Raw genomic sequence first — 12,780 nt, 5'->3', positions numbered from 1 at the left:
AACAGACTTTCTGATCTCAAATAGCACTTGCTGGAGCCCAAGCAAAGCAGAATTTTATCATGTCAATCTTTTTACAACTCCAATCTCCCTATGACCACAGACATCCGAATTTGTAGGTTTAGTTCAACATATAATTCAGCATACAGGCATTCCCCAAACCTATCATCCCAGTGAAATAAGTAAGATTTTAAACACATAGTATCAAAGGATTTTAATATATCAATGCACAGAGTGCTTTTAAGGCCTATGTTCCTGACAGGAAAATATTATGAATCATTTTGATAAGCAAGGACTACCTTTGAGCAGCAGAAGCCAAGCAATAAACAAATAGCAGAGGACTGCTCAATGGTTAGGGACCACGCTCCTTTTTGCTTCAGTTATTTCAAACGAAAAACTATAGATTTTGCTATAATTAGCTATTAGGACAGAGAAAACTTTATATGCAAGACAATGAAATGAAATGCAAGCCAAACAAAATACCTTCAGTCACAAAATTCTGCTATTAAAGTTGTGATTAGCATTGAACTTTACAGTTATCCCTGGCCATAACTTAAATGCCTAGAAAAGACTGCCCTGCACAAGTCTTCATTTGTAACATATCCTGTAATTTTAACATAATTCAGGAAGAAAGCCAAATGCTTATGCAGTCATTTCATACAGTCTGCATGTACAGAGTCCCTCCTGTTCCCAGGTTTTCTTTCCTAATCCAGCTGTCACTGCTGTTTTGTTTCCATATGCAGGAACAGCTTTAACTTTGTGTCTACACAATATACACAGAAAGTTGTTTAGTGCATTGAACCGAAATGTAGCATAACGCAGAACAAGGTGTTTGAAATTATTTTCTCTTGGGTTTTCATATTAATTTTTTTACAGCAAACCATGCACATGTGTAGATTTTTAAGTAAATGGAAAAAGCAACTGTGCACTAGAGCTTTGTTAGAGTTTTATAGTGTCTGTTAAATACTGTGCTAGAATGGATTCACCATGTGAAGAAAGAGAAGAAAAAGCTTTATTACATAATAGTAGCAGCAGCAACATTCTGCATTTTTCACTTTACCTTTTAAAATGTTTCTAGACTATTATTTTGGTTTATGGCGATGAAAATGCAAAGCTGTGCAACAGGCAGATAAGGCTGAAAGCAATTTTCCATTTTACAGACTTCAGAACTAAGAAAAGGCAACATGCAAATTCCCTTTTTGCAAACCTGTAATACCAGCATCCCTCTTTACTAAATCCATACATGAAGGTCAGCATTACTAATATAGTTCTGTATTCTTCACTGCTTAAATTCATTTTATGGATTGCTGCAGAGATTTTTTAAATAAAATGAGTTTATGGCCAATATTTAAATGGTGTGATAAACAACACAAATTAATCTTCCTCACTTTCTTTTATGAAAATGTAATCGAAAAGAAAAAAAAGGCCTTAGAATTCATGGGTACAAACAGAAGGTAATTTCTATTGAGGCAATGTTCTAGAAATCAGCCTCTATACACCCACAAGTATCTATTGACATAACTGAAAGGATTACATAAATCTTAACAGCATGAATTTGGGAAAACAACTTCCTGCAACAGTCAAGGGCAGAAGGAACTACAGACCAGGTACCTAAAGCTATCAGTAGTGAAAACCTAAGACTTCACATTCATTTTGTACTCTAAAACAGGCCAGGGGCGGGGGGCGGGGAGGGAGGGGGAATCAGTTTTCAAATGTTTTGTTGATTTTTTTTTGTATCCTATAGTACTGCTTCTGTAGCAGTGAGAACTCAACCTCCTTTACAAGTTGAAGAAAGAAAACAGTAACTTCAAATAGGTTGGTTTTTTATTTTAGGCATAACAGTGAAATATGAAAGAATTAAGACTCTAAGGCCTGCCTTTTTCCATATATCAAAAAGATAAAGGTTGGACCAGAGTTCCCTGAGGTCCCTTCCAACCTGGTATTCTATGAATCCATGATGATATGAAGATTAGTATTGGGTTTTTAATTTTTGTTTAAAAAAAGCTTTCGCACCACTGAAAATTACATATTTGAGGCTTTTTCATTATGTTCATGAGTTTGACATAATAGCATGCCTGGGATGGCTGTGGGAGAAGCTATATTTAAAACTGCTTAAGACAACTGATGTCCACAACCTGCTGTGAACAGAAGCCAGAAAGTAACAGGAGATAAGAGCCTCAAGTACAATAGGTTTGTATTAGAACCATGACTAGATAAAGAAGAATGGGCAAGAGAGGAATGATAAAACAGAATTTGCTTTTCATCTAAATTTAAAACACAGGCTCAACAGGCAAACAAATGGCAAGGAGATGGCACATTCCTTCCATCTGATCTCATGGAGCTCTTGAGAAAAGGAAACTTTACAGGTGGGAAAAAGACTTGTAAGGACAAGTATGGCTTGGCCACCACAGATGTTTAGTCTGTGAATCTGAGTGGGAGTCAGGCATGAAATAATGTCATATAGACCTTCATTTTGCAATGGGATTAGACAGAGATTTCATGGACTGAGATTTTGGGTCTACAAAAACAAGACTTGGAAGAAATGTCAGTAAGAAAGTAAATCCTTTTATGAATTTTATCTTTATATTTCAACATCCCCATTTCCCATTACAAAACTGCAATTATGTCATTATCTTCAGAGATGTGTAACAGCTAGCCTGCATATCATTTGAAGTACCATTAAAACACTAAATATCAGGAAAGTATTATTCATCTGGAGCAGAGCACTCAGCTGTGCAAAAGCCGGAAAACATACTGGTCTGTGTTTCTCCTTCCATTCCCATTCATGAGAGCGGTGCCCATTTCCTCCATTCACAACAATTGTGTGGCTGGAATCTTCTTTTTGGCATAGTCTGGGAAAGCAATAAAAGCCCTGGGAAAATCCACGAATGAAATAATAGTGCCGTAGTCTACGTGCTTAGCGGTAACCACGGTTGGCCACAGCCACAACTGCGTGGGGAATTATACTGCTGGCTGGTTCAACACGTCATGGGAGCAGGAGCAAACTCGCTGCACAAGACTGAGGTGGTGAAAACAGGGAGGGTTTAGCCTCCTCAGTTCACAGTGGTAAATTGGGTTAAAGGTGGCAATAAGGGTAACCAGAGAACATAACCAAAGAGCTGTAAGGACTGGAGAGCCACCTTGCTGCCAGACACTGAACATTCACTACACTGAACAAGATACAGACAATATGGAAAAATAATCTGATAGATGGATAGACAGATAGATCGATAGATCTAAAGATAGAAAGAATCTCTAAAAAAAAAAATCCAGACACATTTGGCCATATTATGGTAGCAGAACCTCCCTAAGTTTGGAGTCTAACTTTTCTTTTCACTTGGCTGAGCAGCCAGCAATTTTAAGACAACTAACAAATGCCACAGATTAAAACAAATAACTAAATTTCTTTTTGGTAATTCAAACAAATGTTGGTTTGATTTCCATTCAGCCAAAAAGAGGTATCCAACTGAACCTTAGGATGAACCACCCTTCAAACACCCATTTTCCTGCAAATTATGTTGGCATCAGATTTGACATTAGATTTTACGGAAGCAAAACAAACACTGTAATGAGAAGCAATTGTGCAAGAGATCTTTAATGGAAGGTTGTTGGTAAAAACATACCCTGTATTTCATTCTTTAAAAGCAATTGCCTCGACTGCAGTGGGTAACTTCTTCTATCCCAGTAGCCACACCTAAGATCACAACAATCACTCAACAAAAGCAGTTCAGACTGGTAAGATGAATGAAATCATTTCAACAGAATGTAAAGGGAAGGATATCCCTTCTCCCACCCTAGGTAGGATACCATTTACAGACTTTCAGCAGTTTCCTCCCACCGCTCTTTTGAAAGATGATAGAATCATTTTAGTAGAATTTTTTTTTCCCACTTCTCAAATGAAGGCATAAAGAGAAAGTAATTTGTATGTGTCCAATTTGTGTACTATGTTATCAAACTAAAACTGACAAAAAAGATTTGGTTGCTAGACTTCCTGCTGGACGTAAAAACACCTTGATGAGTCCACTCAGAAGAGATACAAGATTTTTGAAGATTGTCTCACTGAGGCCCCAGATCATAATGCAGATACTCTCTGTAGTATAGGTTTATAAAGTACATAAAGAAACCATCTAGAATGTCTGTGATGACAACCAAATTTTTCAGACTGCTGCCAACACTTCAGCACTAACACTGACCTTGCAGTGCTGTGAACAAGAATGCCTTCTACCTAGACACATGGAAAACTCAGGATGCCTAGGAGACAGTTTCTTAATTTAGGATCAAGAAACAATCACCAACTTGGGAAGACCATCACATTTTGTGGTGATAAGAGCTGGGAATCACCTGTACAGAAACTACCAGAGAAGAACTGGCATCTATGATGCTTGTTTTTATGAAAGCCAAACAAAAATACCTTCAAAACCTAAATGTGACATTGCATGGCACTGGAGGACTTTCAGTATCCTGAATTAAAATTCAGACAACTAAAAATCCATTGCAACAGATTTGTTTTACAGCCAAAAGAGAACCACCTCATCTTGAACGGTAATTGACAAAAACATCTACTGTGAGCACACGCTCCAGCACACTTAGCTAGTAAATAAATAATATGGCTCAATCTTAAAACTTTAGTCAAAAGCTAGCTACTTATTCAAGAAGCTTGTTCTAATAAAATAGTGTGAGGTAGTGCATTTTATACTAGTAACAAAAAAGAAACCTCGTACATAGCATCTGACCCAAAGCTTACTGAAGTCAGTAGGAACATCAGAGCCTTCCCAAACTAAAATAAAGCAGTTGCATAAGCCAGGAAAAACAGTACATTATTCTAACATTATTAAAAAATTTTCTCCTTAAACAACAAAAAAACACCAAAAAGAGAGAAGCTTTTAGAATGAAACATACTAAACTCAGCTGTTCGCTCTAACCCAGAGTGATCATTTTATGTTGCAAAATCAACCCCCAGCAACGGCTTAAGCGTATGGGGGAAAAGCATAAAAAAAGCACATAGAACTGATGCTTCTGCTACACACTCGCAACTCTCAAGCATTTCACTGTGGAAATCCTGAGCCAAAAGCCTACCCAGATCTCCCTATTTAATATTTACCAATGAAACTGTACTTCACAAAGTCGCTGTATCTTTTTTCCTCCCGCTCACGATTAAGGCCTCCACAACGTCTCATGCTCTACAGTGTGAGTTCTACAATTTCCTTCTTCACTGAAAAAAAAAAAACAATCCCAAAACAAAACTCTGCTCTGTGACCACTTCACAGATGAGAAACAAAAAATACTTGTTTTCTATATAACTTTTGTGCTCATGGTGTGTTCTAGTCTACCACCTGCCCTTTTGGCTCCCAGGCTGAAGAAATTTTGCTGACTTCGGTTTTCTTCAAATGGCTGCCAGTCTGTGCCTGCGGCTACAAGGGTATGTTTTACAAGCTTGGGTAGCATTCAACCTCTGGGTGCACCACGGGTGCATTATAGTAGCCTTATATGTTTAAAATGGGACCTAAATTCCCTTTTTTCACAATCCCCAAATTCTGTTTCTCTTTTTAATCCCACCAGCACCAAGACGGTGTTTGCAGACTCGCAATGACTCTCAAATGAAGCAGTCCCAGCCTCTTGTGGCACATGCACAGTTACAGCTTCACTCAGCTTCACGATTACCATCATTTTGCACTCATCAACCCTGACTTTCATCTGAATTTATCGCCTTGATACCTACAGTGGGATCTCTTTCTCCCTATTTGAGAGGGGTATAGCACAATCTTCTATGTCTGAGCTAGACATCTTAATTCCTTTTATACCCATAATGTCTTTCAGATGGCATTCAAAATAGGACAGATGATTCACACCACTAAAATATGTACGTCTCTCCAGCAACTCTCTGAAGTGAATCTTAAGAATCAGTTCAGATACAAGTTTCACAATGTTAGAAAAGTCCCAGCTTTGTATTTTGAAATTCTACAGTTTACAATGACCTCCATTTTTGACAGCCTTGAATAATTATGTAACAATAACAAATTTTCAGGTCATAAAGGATCCCTTCCTTCACATGGTTTATGTATGTATTGAAGAAGAAATTCCTGATGAACCCACTGATAACCGCCTTTTATAATAAAAACCAACCATTTACTCCTGCCCTCTGTTTTCTTTTTAAAGATTGCCATTATATTTATCCTCTTCTGTTCCTGAGGATGAATAAAGATTCCACTCAGCGGTTCATAGTTCAGCACATCACATCTGACTTCTTTCAGACCACCTAAGCGAGGACCATTCGGTTTTTGTCATTTGTTATTATTCATCTCAAATGCAAGTGTCTTTTTAAAAATAATGAATTTCTATAAATTTGAGCTAAAATTCATTTTACTGACACTGTTAATTTGAGACAGTTTTTCACTTATTCCCTATAAATAATGTTTCATGCAAAAGAATTGCCCCAACCTCATTTATAGAGGATATTAATGCAAATAGCTCATTAGTTCTTCTGGCATGCACTTATCCTTCCTAAATGCTCTAATTATACCTTGATCAGGCTTTTTCAACATCACATTCCTGCAGGCTTCTTGCTTCCATTGAGTTTAACTCCTAGTTTTACGCTTTTAGCAAACTCAAAATAATTACTTAATGTAATTCCCTCAAGACAATTTTTCAATCTTTCTTATCAAAGCTTACTTCTAAGCCTGCTAGGCTCACGCTCTTTTCCATTCTCCTTACTTGGACACGACAAGTACTTTTTAAATAATGGTTGGGCTCTGGATTCGATTAACCTCCAGAAGCTCTTCATTTTTCTGTTTGCCCACCCTTGGATTATTTTTTTTAATAAATAAATTAAATAAATTTTTAGCCTGTTTGGGGAGGGTGTTCACTCCCTTAGGATATTTTTCACCAGTGGCGTGCATGTGCAATTAGCACTGAGTACTAGAGTCCCTCATAACGTGCAAGCATTTTCTCTTTACGTACTCATTTTAAACTCCTAAATAGACTCCACATTTCTTCATAACTGCCTCTTTATAGAAGTTAAACACTATATTGCATTTTCGTCTACTACATGGATGCAGAAGTTCAGCTGCCAAGGTTCACTCTCATATGTACAGAATCTTTACTTTAAAACAGCTCCATAATGAGCCAGGCCATTCCTGCATCACCCCTAAATGGATCAAATTTCACCATTGTCCCAGAAATCCTGCATCACATTAAATATTCTCTACTGGGCACTATCATGGCTTTTCTGATTCTTTCAAGTATCACCTGAAGAAGGAGAATTTTAAAAATAAAAAAACCCCACCAAAACCTACTCTCCAGGATCTTCTCTGCCTTCTAGATAAATGTAAAAAAAACCAAATTCTGTCTGTGATGAAATTAATTCCATGCTAATAAGCTTTTTCAAAACCTGCTCAGCAGTACACAAAATACAGAAGCAGTAACCTAGTAAAATTTGAAGCATGCTAGAGAAACCGTATATTGGAAATTGTGTAAATTGTGTATTAGAAATCACCTCTGTCAAACGCTTCCGTAACAAGCACAGAAAAAAAATATGCTTTATTATTCTATTTGCGCTGCACTATCTGTCTGTGAACTGGACGCTCTTAAGTGGAATTACTCACAGAACCATAATATATAAAATCTGTGTGGCCTGCAAGCATAAATTCTCGCATTATTCCATCAGGATGTCCTGGATTTCAGGTAGTTTGCTTCAAATCTCATTGATTCTTGTAACTTCTAGATGAAGAGACATTCTAAACACTAAGAAAACGCTGCTTTTATTCATCACTAATTCGTGAAAAACGTGCTTTGTTGGGCATGAGTAACCTATTAATGTACAGCACACTCTAAAAGTGTTCACCTCAAAAGCATCAAATTCTACAGGCAGAGGAACAGCTCAATCACTTCTATGAAGAAACTGAACGCATCACATTTTCTACACACATGCAGGTTTCCATCATTTTAATAACATCTACCAGGACCACCTTACAACAGACTTGATTATTATTCAAGACCATCAGAATTCTCAACCAAAAGCAACATACCTACAGCACTGAGGCCTCATATCCTCCCTGATATTTCTAATAATAAAATGCTAAATTAAAAAGCCATACATGTGACACCTTACCTTTGACGCCATACGCATGAACAGTGAGTTTTGATCCTCTGCTGTTCTCATCTTCTCATTTTTGACCAAATCCTTCAGGTTCATACTATCATCATCTTGAAAATACCTTACTCTTTCTTTATCTACATGAGTAGGGATCTGGAAACAAACATATTGAAAATAAATATTAACCTAATGAGAAAGATCAGATATAAAATTCAAATCCCAATAATTTCAAAAAGTTTAAAGAATCATGAATCAAGCTAAGCTTGTCTGAAACAACTGGACTTGCTGCTTCATTTGACCTAAGGAAAAGAACATCTTCTCCTTTCTTCAATTGCATCAGGACGTCTAAATAAAAATATAGCATCCTCCCACAATCACTACATCCTTTATATCCTTAAGCTATCAGAGTTACAACATTACTGCTCAGGAAAGATGTACAGTAATTCACTGAAACAGTTAATCAGCTCACAAAAATGGAATATTCCAAAAATTAATCTTCATTATTTACAGAAGCTTTTGAACCACCACGTCACAGACACTACTGAAACACAGCAATCGCAGACACTACTGAAAACTTGTATAAATGTGGTATCTCTGCTGGGAAATGTTGCCATCTTAGACAGGGTGCCCAAGAGAACAGAGTTTGTCCTTTAGGGCAGGACTAAACTAAATCCTGAAGGAGCATAGGGAATGGCCATTAACATAAAGCAAGATGGAATTTTCCAAAATGGAAACAACAGGAGGATGACAAGCAATTCCTCACCCTCTTGTGCCTTTCACTCCTCCATAACAGTGTCACAAACTGATCTGTCCTACTAATCAAGAAAATATTTGCTAGAAGTATGAGGTATTGTCATCTCTTATCCCAAGAAGATCAAAATATTAATTTATTTACCATTGCATGCAAATATCCTAAGAAAAAAAACACTATTCCAGCCTCCAAGCTTCTCACTTTTCCCAAAGTACTTTGTTACAAAGATAAGGTCATAATTTTTATTATCAGCTGTGGCAGTATTTTTGATCAGGAGAAAAGCAAAGGAAAATTAGCCCCTGAGACTTGAGTATCTCAGTAAAATCTTTCTTATTTTGGAAATATTCACCTCTGCTAATCTCCATTATTTACATAACTTTATGTAAAATAAACTAATTGGCTAAGAGACTATGATAACTTGAAAAACTTTTCCTTGAATGTACATTTAAACAAGCCCTAAAGTGATCCCTAGGGAAACACAGTCTGAAAATAAACTTAATATATGCTTAATAAATATGTACTCTAACACTTAATTACAATCATCTTCCGAAAGGAACTTTTTAACCACCTATTGACATTCTGATAAGGCACTCATATTAATTACGACATCATAAAACTACAAGATCATTTCAGAATTACACTTCAATATGCACATTTTTAACACTTACTGTCTGTCGCTTTCTCCGTCCGCCTTTTGGTTCCTGTGGTTCAGCTGGTGTGGTCACAGGCCATGCCCTTCCGCTTTCATCTGTTCTGACAAGGACCACTTGTTCGTCTTCTTGATGGCTTGAAGCCTGTGTCAGGTTTTAAAATATATTTTTAAACAGATGATACAGATAAAACCAAAAGAAACACCTAGTCCACACTAAATAAAAGTTTTAAATCCTAAAGAGTAAAGTAACAAATTTTTTACATTTTGTGTGATCATTATAATTCAAAGCAGATAGTATTGCTTTACACAAGGTATTCTTTTCCATATTCAAAAAGAACAGAATAATAAAAATATATTCAGCAAATTAAGAGCAGAGTTAACAAATCCTTTCCAAGAAGAACCAAATTTGTATTCTTGGTTTTTTCTCATAACACTTCACCCCAGAAGAAATACAATGCTTTTGAAGATTTAAAAAGGTAATATTGAATTAATATACACCACCACCATTATAACGACAAATTCCTGAAAGCCGTCTGAAAAGCTGCAGCATGTTACCACTTCTGGGTATTTTGTGGATTGGGGATATTGGGGGTTTTTTTGGATTTTTTTTCCTTTCAAAACTTAGCTAAAAACTAGCCAAAACATTAGCTATTGCTTTTCAACACATTCCATTAGATCAGACTTTGTTTCCTATGCTGCACCTACCACCAGTACAGATCACTTTTATCACAATGTAATACCAAACGTTTTTTAATCTTGACTCTAGGATATGCAGAATAGGAGATACAAAAAGCTCAATACAAGTATCTCTCTCTATGGTGAAGAAGAAACAGATTAGTAGACATACAATGATAATTTAGGTCAAATAAAATTATAGACTGAGGCAAAAAGGACAATGTTTAAATCATCTGTTTGTGTATTGAAATATATGGAAACAAACCCAAGCTTTTACCTGATATATGCCAAATAAGTTATTTGCCTTTGTATGGCAAGCACATTCAGTCTCCCATAAACTACACTTGTACTTAATTACTGCTTCTACATACCACAAGAAATTTGGGAATCATGAGGAAGGTATCTCTAAACCTGACAAAACCAAGCTGTTGAGGTGCTGGAGATGTGAGGTGAGAGGGAAGCTTTCACACATTTACCCTTTGTCCTGATGGTGGAATGGAGCCACCAGTTCATCTGCTGGAAGACCAACAAAGTAGGACACAAATAATCTAGATTTCTAATGCATTGAGGACAAGTAGTGACACAAATGCTGAACAAACTGACTAGGAGTGTTGCTGCAGAATTTCCTAATCAGAAATCTAAAAAACCAGCCCAATCAGGGACGTGGAAGTCAGCAGCTGCCTTGGCTGCAGCAACCATGAGATAGTGAAGCTTAAGATTCTAACGGAAGTGAGGAAGGCAAGTAACAGAACAAAGAAAAGCCCCTGGATTATAGGAAAACTTATAGGGCAAAAACTTGAATATAAGAAGTTCCATCTAAACATGAGGAGGAACTTCTTCACTTTGAGGGTGGCAGAGCACTAGAACAGGCTGCCCAGAGAGGTGGTGGAGTCTCCGTAGACATTCAAAACCTGCCTGGATATGTTCCTGTGCAACCTGCTCTAGGTGGACCTGCTTTGGCAGGGGGGTTGGACTAGATGATCTCCAGAGGTCCCTTCCAACCCCATATCATTCTGTGATTCTGTGAAAATGGACTTCAGCTTATTCAGGGATCTGCTTGGCTGTATCTCATGAGAGATGGTCATGAATGACAAAGGTGCCCAAGGCAGCTCGTTGGTCTTCAAGGACAATCTCTACAGAGGATAAGAAGGGTCCATTTCAGTTGCTGTTTGGCTAAATGGGGAACTTCTAACGAAGCTCAAAATCAAAAAGGAATCTTACAGAAGGTGCAACCTGAGACAAGTTACCCAGGAAGACCACAGAAGCACTTTCCAGGCCTGTAGGGATAGAATCAGCTGAAGCTGAAACCAGCAAGTGATGCAAAGAACAAAAAGAAGGGATTTTCTGAGCATACTGGATATCCTTCTGCAAACAAGGACAACACAGATCCACTGCTGAAAGAGAGGAAAGACCTAGTGACAAAGGACATGAAAGAGGCTAAGACACTCAGTATCTTGCCAGCCTTTACCAGCAAGGTCTGCTCTCAGGTTTCTTGTGCACAAGGGAAGTATCGGGGGAGGCTGTTTATCTTGAAGCTTGCCAGGTTTTCAATGCAGTCTCGTAGTACTTTTGTTGTCAAATTGGAGGGATGCGTAGACTGCGAGATGGGCGGGAAACTGTCTGGATTACGAGGCTGAAAGAGTAGTTGCCAATACTTCCAAGTCTAACTGGCACTCCTCATAGCTTAACTAGCACATTGTTACAGATGCCATTCCTCGGGGGCTGATCTCTATCAACACAACTTAACTTCAACACCTTGGACAATGGAACAGAACATGCTCTCGGCAAACAAATTTGTGGAGACACCAAGCAGGTAGGATAGGGACATGGTTGATAGACTTGAGGGTAGGGGTGCCATTCAGAGGGAGCTCAACAACCTGAAAGAGTGGGCTGACAGGAACCTCAAACAAATGCTAAGTGTTGCACCTGGGGACAAACTCATGCATTGGCAAAGGTTGAAGACAGACTAGAGGGTATCTCTGTAGAAAAAAGACTTGGGATCCTTGGTTGACAGCACATCAAAAAACGAGTTTGTGAGCCAGCTAATCACATCCTGAGCTGCGATTTCCATCTCATAGATTGTATAAAGTAATGAGAATTCTAGAGGCCAAAATGCTACCCTTTATCATGCACATGTAATTTATTATGCCAATTCAGAAGAATTGCAAAAAAGTAATTTTCAAAAGATTCCATAAACTAGTAAGATTACAGAGGGAAATGGGCAACTGAAACAAGCTTAAAGCGTTCATTCTCCCCAAACTGCTCTAGCTCTGGACAAAATACAGTAGAAAAACATTCTGAAATAACTCCTATTTTTTAATGATATAAGTACATAGCCTTGAAACATGGTTGAGTGAAATAATCAGTTTTGTCAAACACTAAAAAAAATGTATATCAAAAGTTATCATTTCCCCCCTCCGTAAAACTAAACGGAATCTTGTAAATGTATTTTCAGATTAACACCTTTTGTACTGTCAGCTACAAGTTTTTCAGTAATTTTCTACTCTATATTTTAATATTTTAAATTGTTACAGATACAAACCAGTCTTTAATCAGACTTCCTTTGTTCTTTATATAGAACATAATACAACTGCTTATTTACAATGGATGTAA

General features: G+C 37.5%; 1 protein-coding gene across 1 annotated transcript in view; it reads right to left on the bottom strand.

Moving 5' to 3' along the window:
• CWF19L2 (CWF19 like cell cycle control factor 2) overlaps positions 1–12,780 on the bottom strand; it is a 78,724-nt gene that overhangs the window by 16,212 nt on the left and 49,732 nt on the right. Inside the window, exons 11-12 of the mRNA XM_074158981.1 lie at positions 9,509–9,634; positions 8,105–8,242 (exon numbers count right to left, since the gene is read on the bottom strand). Coding sequence (XP_074015082.1) covers positions 8,105–8,242; positions 9,509–9,634 — 264 coding nt within the window. The remainder of the gene's footprint in view (positions 1–8,104; positions 8,243–9,508; positions 9,635–12,780) is intronic.

Source organism: Numenius arquata, chromosome 1, assembly GCF_964106895.1.
Source record: "Numenius arquata chromosome 1, bNumArq3.hap1.1, whole genome shotgun sequence".
Classification (NCBI taxonomy): domain Eukaryota; kingdom Metazoa; phylum Chordata; class Aves; order Charadriiformes; family Scolopacidae; genus Numenius; species Numenius arquata.
This window is presented reverse-complemented; position numbering and strand designations above follow the sequence as displayed.